Source organism: Branchiostoma belcheri, unplaced genomic scaffold (genome assembly GCF_001625305.1).
Source record: "Branchiostoma belcheri isolate BF01 breed outbred unplaced genomic scaffold, Haploidv18h27 scaffold13, whole genome shotgun sequence".
NCBI lineage: Eukaryota > Metazoa > Chordata > Leptocardii > Amphioxiformes > Branchiostomatidae > Branchiostoma > Branchiostoma belcheri.
Window position 1 is genome coordinate 983,809 of NW_017802713.1, and position 14,266 is coordinate 998,074.

Sequence of the window (14,266 nt, forward strand, 5' to 3'; positions counted from 1 at the left end):
TTTGCACCATGGGCATTTTGTACGTTTGTTGTAGCAAAATTCCTACAGGCGTAAAACTCCCACCGAGCGGCCTGTTGAGCTGGACGGGGGAAAACTATTAGAGCCCCGAAGACAGCCTGCAGTGCCCCGACTACAAGTAGACTGGTAGCCTGGTATCCAGTCTGATCGTGGTCGGGGACGCAAGAGCTCTGTCCCGCCCGCCTTACATAGGTTTCCCGGTGTGTATTTCACGAGAGATTTATTAGCCCTCCACGTGTTGGGGGGAAACCAAATCCCCAAGCATACTGTCTCTTATTTCAGCGTAACACTCCTACCGGGACGGCCTGTTGCACTGGGCGGGGGAAGCTATTAGAGCCCCGAAGACACAACCTGCCTGAACACCCCCAATACCCCCAATCACGTAAGACTGGATACCGGGCTAGCCTATCCCTGGCCATCAAACATACACATACTGCCCATACGCAAAAACCACCCCGTTTATTTGTTGTTTGGTCTCCAGGTACATTTGTACCCCACAGGTGAGTTAACAACGCGACAGGTGGTCCATCTTCACGTCAGGTGAGGGTCAACACTGGCCCTTTCTGGTGGACAGCTGGGAGTGGTCAATACAACCCACCACCCTTAAGATCCGCCTGTACCTCATGTAATTGGGCAGATGTGTATTTAAGAGAGTGGACCAATATAGACGTTTTGTACATTTGAACAATTACTTAGACCTTGAACTATCAGGATATTAAAAAGAAGGTATTAGTTGGAAATGCATACTTAATATTCTAAGAGTTTAAATATTGGTCATTTCATTACTGTTCATACTTTAGTAGGGTATTAGGATGTCAGGGTTTAAGATCGTTTGAAATCACAGCTCTTGCACGTTTAGAAATGTGGGTGGTAAATTTGAACTCACAGGCGCGGAAGGATATCTATTCATCAGTTATAAAGCAAAGAGTAAATTGAGATGTTTGTAAGGGTTATGTATTTGATGGCCTTAGTGTGAGATTCTGGGTTTTTAAATGAAAATAATTGTATAAATTGTATGAAATTTAACATGGATCATAGGAAATTAAGACAAGAGACATAGAAAATATCAGAACGTATATCAGAACGTATAAAATGCAATCCAAACATTTTAACGCTTTTTTTATTCTTCTTATTTTAATTCTAACTTTCCTTAGTGCAGTAGACGTCCTATAACTAACAGATAGAAGGGTCGCTAAGCAAATGTTGACCAGAGAATCCTAACAAGTTTTTGATTGCCGACTTAGCGACCATTACTGTGTGATAGTAAGCAACAAACACTGACTTGGTAACTACAAGTTTCAAATTACGCAAATGCACGCCTATTTCGTGTTGATATGTAGGTTTTGTGTTTTTGGAAATTTGGATTTCTGTTGCCATTTATAATGTCAAAAAAGGGTGGTACGAAGTAAGGAGAAATGAAGAAAAAAAGAAACGTTGAAATGTAGACTATATAAATAATACTATGTTTACTGGCAAATAGAATATATCGTCACTATATATTTACAGTGAAGATTTCAGTGTGTATTGAAAAACACTCACATTCCGCTAAATATGTTTTCTGTGAATTTAGATCCAGTGGATGTTTAAGGAAGGCACTGTCGACGGCACTGTGAATAGACAAGATAAAATAATTGAAGACAGCACCCCAACTATTGTACGTTCTATGACAATTAGCAAAAATTGTTAAGGCCGTCTTGCCTTTTATGCATATCACCCATGCGCTTCTCTGACCAATTTTCCTTAAGAAAACAATTGCTTTGAAATGACTTTCTACAGAAGACAACGACAAGACAAACAAGACTGATGTTTGGCATATCGGCATGGGGATATCAAAATACAGACGTCATAGCCCCTCATGGTTAGGCCACACCTACTTAATTTTATGGATGACATCCGCGCCAGCATGTGCCGGCTTGTCGTATACATGTACGTCGCTATGTACTGCCGCAAATTCATAATACCAGCTTTGCATTCCTGTGGTTTAGTAGCATTTTCTTTTTGGCAGGAATTTTTTTTTAATTCGCCCGTGCGCACTAATTTGGGGGTTTTCGGAGGATGTCATCCAAAAAATTAAGTCGGTGTGGCCTTATATATGCGTAAATCTGACGTTCTTGCTTCAATGATAACATATCTTAACTTGATAAAGGTACCCAAAGCGATTTCAGGACAGTAGAACTGGATTTTCAAAGTCAACTTTCTGTTCATGTTTCATGTATGAAATGATGACGAAAATATGCTGAGAAATGGCAGCAAATAAATGTCAATATCAGACAGATTTCTTTATCTAGAATGTTTTTGTTTTGCCGCATTGAAATTACATTGGATCGTGGAGTCGTGTGGCGTAGCGGCAGAGTGCTCGACTCGAAACCAAGAGGTCCCAGGTTCGAGTCCTGACATGCCACCGATCTTGTGCCCTTGGAAAAGGCACTTGACACGACTTTCCTCACTTCGCTCAGGTGAAAATGAGCATTGTACGTATTGTCCCCTGTGTTGGTAGTGGCATTAATATAAGTTGAAAAAAAAAACTTGAGTGTGCCATCACCACGTCTTGTGATTACATGTTGGAATAAATTACATTGGATTAAGGCACTGACATCGTACAAATCCCTAACAAGCTATGCTGTCTATTACTTCTTTTAAGCCCACTTTCCACCTTGTTGCTAGACCATTAACACTAGTGGATAGACCCTTCACACACATGTGTACATAAGCCTCCACCAGGCCTTTCTACGAATCGTAGAATTCGGCAAAAAAAGAGATTAAAATTAATATTGGTCAAGGGAGTCCGACCGCGGGGAAGTAGTTTCTTTCCCTCCGCGGCCAGTCAAACCTACAAGACGGCCAAACTCCCCCGGCAAATATTCTCCTATATATTTCCAGCGTAGTTAGTCTGGTAGAGACTATGTGTACATGACCTGTCACAGACTAACACCCCGAAACGACTCCACTCTGCCCCCCACTTGTGGACTCTAAGTAGCCGGGGCACTTTCCACCACAGTCCGGTCCACCTTTGTTCTGACCCTTCAACAATACCGTCGAATCATCCATCAACTCCAAACCCGTAGTTTACTCAGGGGGAAATAGCAAATGTACACCTTTTTTTCTCAGGGACCAGGCGTGAGACACTAATCCGTAAGGGGTGGTCGTTCTCATTCAAGTGAAATTGGCCATTTTATTTACCACTTTGTGAAGGTATTAATTCTAACAAATGAAGCTTTGATCCTTTAACCCTGTCACTGTTACTAATAGTGGAAAAACAAAGCGTTGGTGGTTATTGGGGATGCAAGTCCGTCCCCTCATAATTGTCAAACGAACTCTCCCCGCTAGAGTAAATACGCCACCCGGCATGCATTTTACCTAGACCCGCGTGACCAAGGGTTCGCATCATCAGTTTGTGATATTGAAGACATATCGAAGACATGTCTTGAAGAGTTTCTCTGTCTTAAAGTCGAGAGTTGAGCCTGTAGCGTTCTTGTAGTGAGTGGAAGAGTGGTACAGAAGTAACGGTTGGCAATGTTGACGTGTTCTGAAGAGCCGGCGTTGTGGACAGGTGTTTTTGTACAACTAACCGTGGTTTGGCTACCGGACCGTCTGTAAGTGGACATTATCATATACTACTCTACGCATATGCATAGTTCTATGTTAGACCACACCGAGTTCATTTTATGGATGACATCCGCGCGCGCAATGATTTTCGTCCATGGTAGTTAGTAACAATACGGAGCCGGTGGTAACTCTGGAGGATGTCATCCAGACTACCGAAGCCCCACGACTCAAGAACTCAGTATATACGTGCAGTGCCGACTCATAAATTCCGCAAAAAGCCAGCATGTGTCGGCTTGTCGTATATGTGTCGCTGTGTACTCCTGGAAATTCACAATACCAGCTTTGTATTCCTGTGGTTTAGTAGCATTTTTATTTTTTGCCGGACTTTTTTTTAATTGCCCGTGCGCACTAGTTTGGGGGTCTTCAGAGGATGTCTTCCATAAAATTAAGTCGGTGTGGCCTTAGTGTATGTAACTTGAAGGTGGTCTGGCTATATGGTACTCAAAAAGTTATATGTGTTGATCTGCAAGCCATGTTTAACTTTCATACCAGACTTATTTCGTGTGTTTTTGTAACTTTTTATAGAAATGGACTGTGATTTTTTTTGGTTAACCTATAAGGAAGGAGTACCATAGGTCAAATGTAGTATTTTCTTCTTGAAATGACTTTTGTTCATCTAAAACATGTATTCAAAGCTTTACTTCCAAACATGGACTTAGTAGAATTGTACTTGTAAATCATTCGTCGTTTGTAAGAATTTATAAAAAGTAAGCATGTTTTTGACTATCCAATTAATATTTACAACTGTGGAACGTTTTGGCCGGAAAGGTCGGAAAGTTGAAAGTGGGGGCAACTCGGCTTTTTAGGTCAGTTTGTTCGATTTTTCGATTTTCCTTCACTCGTAGCCCCTCGCAAGGTTTCATTGATAAAAAGTTGACCCCGTACAGGGACGCATGGCGCTTTAGTAGGTATCCTGTGGTCTCTACCAGACTAACTACGCTGGCTATATATAGGAGAATATTTGCCTGGGGAGTCTGGCCGCCTTGTAGGTTTGACTGGCCGCGCGGAGGGAAAGAAACAACCTCCCCGCGGCCGGACTCCCTTGGCCAATTTTACTCTCGCTCTTTTTTTTGCCGAATTCTACGATCCGTATTCCCGTAGAAAGGCCTGGTGGAGGCTAGGTATTCTGTAGTGTAAGGTCTTCTTTCTACTAGACAATGATCTCCGATCACCCAAATTTGTGGGGTCGTGTGGCGTAGCGGCAGAGTGCTCGACTCGGAATCAAGAGGTCCCGGGTTCGAGTCCTGACATGCCACCGATCTTGTGCCCTTGGGAAAGGCACTTTACACGACTTTCCTCACTTCGCTCAGGTGAAAATGAGTATTGTACTGTCCCCTGTGTTGGTGGCGGCATAATATAAGTTGAAAAAAATTGCGTGTGCCGTCACCACGTCTTGTGTTTTGATGTTGGAATATAAAAAAATGGATTTGTATCATCCTTGACTTGTCACCTGGTATGATGCATGATGCAAAAATATGATTTAAAGGGCAACTTAAGGGCGCAGAAGGTTTTAAAAGATCGTTCTTTATCTCGTTAAGCGACCTTTAAGCATGTTTAAGGTGTGTGTAAAGACTAGATTTCGTACAACGTGAATCGAGAGGAGGAAAAGATCTCTTGAAGAAATGCACCTGCTGCCAATTAGCCCATCTCCCTATAGAACCCTTCATAATGCACGCATACTAATTAGTCAAGGGCCACCGCTACTCAATGCACAGGCAGGGCACTGGGATGAATAAGGCCATAGAAACGCGTTAACAACGCACTAATAACGCATTTGTGACGCATTTCTCAAAATACAAGTTTATGTTAACGCTGAGAATAGGGGGTGTGTTCTTTTATTAGGTAACTATGGCACCGGCACGCCATAGAATTATCCATCTCTTTCTTAGTGACGTCTAGTTATGGGTTGATGTGTACAAGGAGGAAATGCAACTATCGCTGTGTGTGCGTAAGAAATGAAACTGTTTTTAACCACCAAGGTTGGTCACAGGTCATAGCTCAACAGTTTCCTTTGCTTAGTTTGCTCTCTACTGTTTTTTTCAGCATTACTTTGTGGTGGGATTTCGGATTCCATCAGTCATGAAACAAAGATTCAGAAAGGAAAACAGGGAAGGAAGAAAAGAAAATCAAAGTGGAAAAGAACGACAGAAAGAAAGACAAATGAAAAAGATAGATCTTATGTTCACATATTTTCCAGACAGTCCTAGCCTGGAATCCAGTCTTGTTTGCTTCAGTCCGTTTCCAACTGCGAGGTAGTGATCATTGGAAGCGAACTAAAGCTATGAAGACTGGACTCCGGGCTAGGACTGTCCACTTTTAATCACAAAGGGCAGTGTTCGAACATCACTTCTATTACACTATAGTTACATCCCTTTCGTGTAACGACGCGATCATATATTTCGTTCGTACAAGAAGTAACCAACCGCCCACAAGAATCTGAGACAGCTTTCTCTGAAGTATAAAAGCTTAATCTTGTACGACACGTGCACGGCCATTCCAAGAATGCCCCCAGGTTGCGTGCATATCGTGCGACGATCGCGCAACATACGTGCCCTAACCTTGCTCTCCAATAGCCTCCATAGCATGCCAAAAACTGGGTGTTTTGGGGGGTCTTCAGGGTCTTTGGGATCTTTGATGTGCTGTTTTCTGATTGCATATAGACATAGCCGGCCTGGTTGAATTACCCCCGTTTTTTAGAATGGGCTAATCAGAAAACAGCCGAAGACCACCAAACCCCCAGTTCTGTAAGCCTGCTACGGAGGCTCGCTCTCCAAGCCGTCATCTTTTGATTTGTCACCAACTTCCTTTGAGATGACATGACAAGGTCTCAATTGTACCTTCGGTGTTTCAAAATACGGACTTAATGATATCCAAATTTGCCGCTTGTCATTGTCCTGCCATTCACGAACGTCTCTTTACTCAACAGCACTATTAGTAACCACAGTAGCCGTCTTACAGTAAGGAATGACGACATAACTGGGGCGGGGTATTGACCTAGAGGTCGCTCACTGCGTCAAGCGCACTCGGTGTCTCCCCATGACTGTCTGTTTCAATCTCTCTCTAGGCCACACCGACTTAATTTTATGGATGACATCCACGCGCGCATTGATTTTCGTCTGTTCTCAAAAAGAAGAAAGAAAAAAAAAGATCACGTCCTCCGAGGCTCTGGCCTAGCTCCAGGCCTGGGTAGTCCATGGTAGTTAGCGACAATACGGAGCCGGTGGTAACTCTGGAGGACGGTACCCAGGCTACAGAAGCTCTATGACTCAAGAACTCAGTACATACCTACAGTGCGGATTCATAAATTCCGCAAATAGCCAGCATGCGCCGGCTTGTCGTATACGTCACTATGAACTGCCGCAAATTCATAATACCAGCTTTGTATTCCTGTGGTTTAGTAGCATTTTTATTTTTGGCCGGATTTTTTTTTATTTCCTTTATACTTATGTAATTGACAGGTTCCCAAGCTTGAGGCATGCATTTAGACAGAATAGAAAAATTCGAATTCCTCATGAAACTTGTCAAACTTATCATTAGCTCAATATGTTCGTACATCTTTAACTGCGTCAAGAAGCGAGCGAGAAGAAGTTGAACCTGTAAGTAGTAGATCACATTGTACACACACAGTATGTAAGTGTCATTGTTGTATCCTTTTTCCCTGTTTATTCATGACCTGTACTTAGCTTGTTAGAGCACAAACGTACAATAAAGGTCTTTCATTCATTCATTCATCTAACGTTCTCTCCAGTGTTTCTGTCCAACACTCTGAACCATAGAGGAGTGACTCACCTAGAGGTCGCCTGTCTCTACATCCGTGTTAGAGCCAAGACGAATGATGCCACAAGCGTCACGAGGTTGAAACTAATACGGGTTATTACGAATTTACAAGATAGCTTAGGTAAAATATTCCTCTGTGGCCGATCTGTCCTCTGGAGTGTTGTATTTATTAAAGCGTTACAGAGATCGCGTTAGGCCAAGGTTTCTCCCACAAAAGCCGTAACACGCGAAAGTCATCAGAGATCCCTGCACACGATGAATGGGCGTTTTGACCGATGTCTGTAACCTTTTGTGCGGTTTCCGGACGCGCTAATCACCGAGAACTATCCCGGGTAGTCTTCGGGGAAAACTTCGCTGTTTTTCCTCCTAAGCTGTCTGTGAATCCTCATTCAAGTTGATAGACGGTAGTCCTTTGAGTATTTATCCCTGGAATAAATGTCATGAATAGATATAGGAAGATAAAATATGAAAGATATATACGTATGGTAATCAAACATAAACATTCTTTCAACAGGCAAATGTTTTATCGTAGCTATATAGTGTTAATTATTTTATACAGATATCATATATATATATGTAACTACTAAAATCAAAGAACCCACATATTATAGAGGAAGTGGGTAAATTCGTCTTCCATTGCCTAAAAAGAAGAAGTCAAAACCAGTAAAACTAGTACCATGTATGTTGTAGAATTTAGTATAATGCTAGACGTAGATATAGTCTCGCAAGTATTTGCAATAAACTTTCTATATATATAGAGAGAGAGAGACAGACAGAGAGAGGGAGGGAGAGAGACTTAAAATATTCGCTTGAAAAATCAGTGAACATTATGCTAAATTCTATCCTAACGGTGGTATATATTTAAGTAAGTGCGCCTAAACCAATAGAGAAAACTTCGCTATTTTTCCTCCGTTTACGTGTATAATCTGTCTGTGAATCCTCATTCAACTTGATAGACGGTATTCCTTTGAGTATTTATCCCTGGAATAAAATGTCATGAATAGCTATAGAAAAATGAATCATACACGTATAGTAATCAAACATAAACATTCCTTCAACAGGCAAATGTTTAATCGTAGCTAATAATGTTAATTATGTTATATAGATATCATATATATACATAGAGAAAGACAGACAGACAGACAGAGGGAAAGAGAGACTTAAAATATTTGCTCGAAAAATCAGTGAATATTATGCTAAATTATATCCTAACGGTGGTATATATTTAAGTAAGTGTGCTTAAACCAGTAGATTAAAACTCAGTTTACTCTTTTACGGTTTAGGTGAGAGAACTTTTTTTTATTTCAACATGCAAAAAATACTCGTACAATACATAGTGGTGACGCACTCAAGCAATATGCTTATATTCACGTCACCACTAGATATGAAATAAAAATTACATCACAAAACATGGGTAATTGGGTATCGTCCAGGCAACAAAAGAACAGAGTTTAGATATTAAGATATTATAAATGAATACAGCACTTTTTGTGTTGAATCTAAAGTTTTAAGTCATGTCAGTTTACTCTTGATTACATAAGGCAAGCCTTTGCCTTTTTAAAAGTGTACTTATTGCATGTATGTGATTCATAACCATCTAGATCTCAAGTGAGAATATTTGCACATATCAAACCACCTTAGCTTGCGGTCTCTGACATATGATTCTGATTTATGAAGTGAACTTAATCCCAACAGAAAACCTTAAGACGGAAACATCATGTAAGACAAGACCGATGTGATCTTAATGAGAAACTGTGCCGCCATGTTGTGACAGTTACCATAGTAACCAGTCGCCGGCAACGCCCACTGATTTACAATGGGTGCTATTCTCTTTGTTTACTTGTAAAACAAACCCATTGCCCGGGACTCTTAGGTATTGACGTCTCTATAAAAGTTATGTCTCGTGTGTCTAAAAGTACATCCATTGTCAATCCCCATTCAAAGCGCTTTTTAAAGCTACAAGATTGATCGTAAAAAGTATCAAAGGTTCAAGGTTATACACTGCACGAAATTCTATCTTCAATCATACGTAAAGGAACAGACGAAAGAAAGAAGAATCGTAACTCAAACGAATCTTTTAAGATGTGAAAAGAATTGGTTTTGTGCAGTGATTTTGTTCAGGCTTCTATCAGCAGAGATATTTGACTATGTCTAGCGGTACAGGTAGGGGAAGACGTTTAATTTTTATAGTCTTTTATAGTAGGTTTTATGTTTTACTATGATTACTACCAACACAGGTATTGACGTCTCTATAAAAGTATAGTCTCGTGTGTCTAAAAGTACATCCTTTGTCAATCCCCATTCAACGCGTTCTTTAAAGCTACAAGATTGATCGTATGAAGTATCAAAGGTTCAAAGTTACACACTGCACGAAATTCTATCTTCAATCATACGTAAAGGAACAGACGAACGAAAGGAGAATCCTAACTCAAAGGAATCTAATGAGTGAAAAGAATTGATTTTGTGCAGTGATTTTGTTCAGGCTTCTATCAGAGATATTTGACTATGTCTAGCGGTACAGGTAAGGGAAGACGTTTAATTTTTATAGTCTTTTATAGTAGGTTTTATGTTTTACTATGATTACTACCAACACAGATGGACTTTTATGATAAAGTTCATTCTTAGCAACATGTAGCTACATCCATCGCTTGTACTGATCTAGAACTTGACAAGCATAGTATTGAAAAAAGACGTGATAAGTATGATATTATGGTACAGTAATTTTACAACTGTAGTCTGTTTAAACTACAAAGAAATATTTAATGTTCAGAATTTATTGCAAACACTGTCAACGACTTTTGCACGTCCTTTGGGACCAGGTCGCATTTGTCATATGATTATGACTGAAGACATACTTAGGTCATTCATGCATGTGTCGTTAAAAATCCATCTGTCTTCTTAGCGAAAGTGCTATCTTAGATCCTTGTTGGCAGTTGGCTGTGTGACAACCTGATTGAAAATCTTACGACATAAAATATGGTGCAATGACCTACGACGAATGTCATTTTAAATGCCGTAAGGCCACACCGCCTTAATTTTATGGATGGCATCCGCGCGCGCATTGATTTTCGCCTGTTCTCAAAAGAAAAAAGATCACGTCCACCGAGGCTCTGGTCTGGCTCTAGGCCTGGGTAGTCCATGGTAGTTAGCGACAATACGGAGCCCGGGCACCCAGGCTACCGAAGCTCCACGACTCAAGAACTCAGTACATACGTACAGGGCCGATTTACAAATTCCGAAAAAAGCCAGCATATGCCGGCTTATCGTATACGTCGCTATGTACTGCCGCAAATTCACAATACCGGCTTTGTATTCCTGTGGTTTAGTAGCATTTTTATTTTTGGTCGGATATTTTTTATTCGCCCGCGCGCACTAGTTTAGGGGTCTCTAGAGGATGTCATTCATAAAATTAAGGCGGTGTGGCCTTACCGAAGTAACATACATTTGTATCTTCACCACATTCTTCAACCCGTACGATGACACAAGTCCTGGCAGATTTGTGACAGGTTTCGACCCAGAGTTTCCTAGCCTCCACCAGGCCTTTCTACGGGAATACGGATCATAGAACTCGGCAAAAAAGAGAGTAAAATTGGCCAGGGGAGTCCGGCCGCGGGGAGGTAGCTTCTTTCCCTCCGCGGCCAGTCAAACCTACAAGGCGGCCAAACTCCCCTGGCGCCGGCAATTTTTCTCCTATATAGCCTGCGTAGTTAGTCTGATAGAGACTATACATTTGTATCTTCAACAAATTCCTATTCTTGAAGCGAACGATTACACAACTCCTGACAGATTTGTGACAAGTTTTGACCTATAGGTGAGTCATACTCTGTATTGTCTGTCACAAGTGCCGTAACCAATGGCAACGGGTGTCCAGAAAGGTCGCAATGTCTTTGAACAAAACGGTTGTTTGGACAAATTAATCCCCGTGACATTTAACCTGGTGGTTTTGTCCCGGTTTGGTAGACAAATGCCACGTATACTACATGACATTTTGAAAAATGTCGGCCATTTCATACTCCACTGCACATACACAGAAAAGAAATCAAACCCACAATAACTATATCAAAAGTAGCATTAGCATTACCTGTTATCATTTTTACAGTGTACTATTTTATCATGTTCTTGCAATTAGCCCTCGGGGATTTTCAATAAACTTTCAATAAGCTCTATTTTTACTTTGCTATAAAATGCTGTGATGTTTCGTAAATTCCTGTCCTTGAAAAACTCGTCACCAAGGATACCTTAAGTTTAAAATTGGAAAATGATTTCTTTTAATAGTTGAACGGGTACGTTGAATACGCAGTCTATAAACACTAAACACTAAAGTCCTTTTTGTAGCTGGGTATAAGATCAGTAAAGGCTAGAAACCTGACCTATGCACAATATTCTTTTTTCTTGTAGTTTTATCTATATGGAAACTACACAAAGACATCACACAGTTATTTTAGGCATCTTTAGCACATTATGTAGAACAAGGTTTTGTGATAGAGATGTAACTGTGATAGTTTGGAATCATTTGGGATTCCATTCGACACAAATATTGAATGTCTTCAAACACAGACGTCGCATGGCTGGGTCACATATATGAATTCCTCTGGGGTTCACTTGACCTATCATCCAGAAGGTTGTGGTATGTGTCACCGGCAACCGTTGGCAACCGGCATAACCTTTCGGGCGAGTTCTTCCAACTATCCCGCACGTTACCGTGGATAGGCGACCAAAGGGTTGACCATTCGTCAACACAAACTGTCACGACGGTTTCAGCTAGCGGCGATGCCTTCTGAATCGTAATGTGTTGACTTCTTTTGTTTCCTATACAGATGAACTGGAAAACCGTTGTTCGCATCACCCTGACCACGCTCTTCGCGCTCTGTCTCTTCGTGGGGATGATCGTCGTGTACGCCATCGGCTTCCAGTTCGTGTTTTCCGGGGACGGGTACCTCTCCTTCGGGCTGTACGGCTCCGTGTTGGCGCTGCATCTCATCATACAGAGCATCTTCGCCTTCCTCGAGCACAGGAAAATGAACAGAGATGACTTGCCACCTCACCAGGGCAAACCTGTAGCGCTGTGCATAGCGGCGTTCCAAGAAGACCCCGTGCTTCTCAGAAAGTGTTTGGAGTCCATCAGAGACATCAAGTATCAGAACCTGAAGGTTGTGTTGGTCATAGACGGGAACTCTGACGACGACATGTACATGCGGGACGCTTTTGTGGAAATCATGGGACCGCAGGACACGGACACTTTCGTCTGGAGACACAACTACCACGCCAGAGAACCGCTTCCTCAAGAAATTCCCAGTCTGGAAAAGGGCTCCAAACATTTGGAGGAAGTCGTGGTTCCTTCTCTTCGAGATAACGGAGCTAAGGTGGTGGAAGACATCATCCTTAACAACAGGAACTCGTGCATCATGCAGAAGTGGGGAGGGAAGCGGGAGGTCATGTACACGGCGTTTAGAGCGCTAGGTGACACTGTGGAGTACGTCCAAGTCTGCGACTCGGACACGATCCTAGAGCCGAACTGTACCGACGAGATGGCGAGGATTCTCGACAACGATCGGACGGTGGCGCCGTCGGCGGAGACGTCCGAATCTGGAACGAGCGCGACTCGTGGATCTCGTTCCTCAGCAGCCTGCGCTACTGGATGGCCTTCAACATCGAGCGCGCCTGTCAGTCCTACTTCAACGTGGTGAGCTGCATCAGCGGGCCGCTCGGCTTCTACCGAAACGACCTTCTACAGAGTTTTCTAGAAGACTGGTACAACCAAACCTTCCTCGGTCAACACTGCACTTTCGGAGACGACCGCCACCTGACAAACCGCATGTTGAGCATCGGCTACGGCACCAAGTACACGGCCCGCTCGCGATGTTACACCGAGACCCCCGTGCAATATCTCCGCTGGCTGAACCAGCAGACCCGCTGGACCAAGTCCTACTTCAGGGAGTGGCTCTACAACGCCATGTGGTTCCACAAGCACCACATCTGGATGACGTATGAGTCCATCATCGCCGGACTTTTTCCTTTCTTTGTAACCGTGACAGTCATCCGCCTTTTCTACCGGGGACGGCTCTGGGACATTCTACTCATTCTCATCACCATACAGGCTATAGGACTAATCAAATCCTTCTACGCCTGTTTCCTACGGAGATCTCCCCTCATGGTGTTCATGTCCATCTACTCCATACTCTACATGACAAGCCTCTTACCGGCCAAGTACTGGGCCATGCTGACTATCAACAAAAGCGGGTGGGGGACGAGCGGGAGAAAGAAGATCGTGACAAACTTTATCCCGCTTGTGCCTCTGATCGCCTGGGCGCTGATTCTAGGCGGAGGCCTCGCGTACACGATCTACTTCGACACGCTGGACTACTTCGACTACACCAAGCAGATGTACCTCAGCGTCGGGTTCGCGCTGTACATGTTGTACTGGTTCGTCATGATCGCTCTGTACTCGTGGAGAACTTGTAAGTGTGGCTGCTGCCGGGACTCCTACAGTGTCGAAGAAACCGCGTGATGTACACGTAAGAATATATAGATTCTGTATTGACACAACAATACGTACAGGGACTATTGTATTGTCTTCTATACAACTAAAGATATAACAAAGTCATCCTACGTACAGAATATATGTATACGGCAGTTGACGAACGCCATACATGTTTTTGGTGACGAAAGATGTTGACTATTTATTCTTGTCCGCAATATCATATATTTATATATTTTTATATAAAGAACAATCAGGGACCACCGATGTTTTAATGTTGTCCAATTTGCCATAATGTCTGTCAATAGTTTTAATGAAAAGAAATGTAATGATGTCGCCAGCGTTATATGTACATGTAGTAGAACTAGCCTCCTTCGCAGACTTGTT

At 42.4% G+C, this 14,266-nt stretch overlaps 1 protein-coding gene across 1 annotated transcript; it reads left to right on the plus strand.

Annotated features, from left to right (window-relative positions):
* The first annotated feature begins 3,566 nt into the window (after positions 1 to 3,566).
* Positions 3,567 to 14,211, plus strand: LOC109463883 (hyaluronan synthase 2-like). Its single transcript, XM_019760764.1, is given in 3 exon segments — positions 3,567 to 3,611; positions 12,219 to 12,957; positions 12,960 to 14,211. Coding segments are annotated over 2 exon segments (1,689 nt in total). The 5' UTR covers positions 3,567 to 3,611; the 3' UTR covers positions 13,910 to 14,211.
* The last annotated feature ends 55 nt before the right edge of the window (positions 14,212 to 14,266 follow it).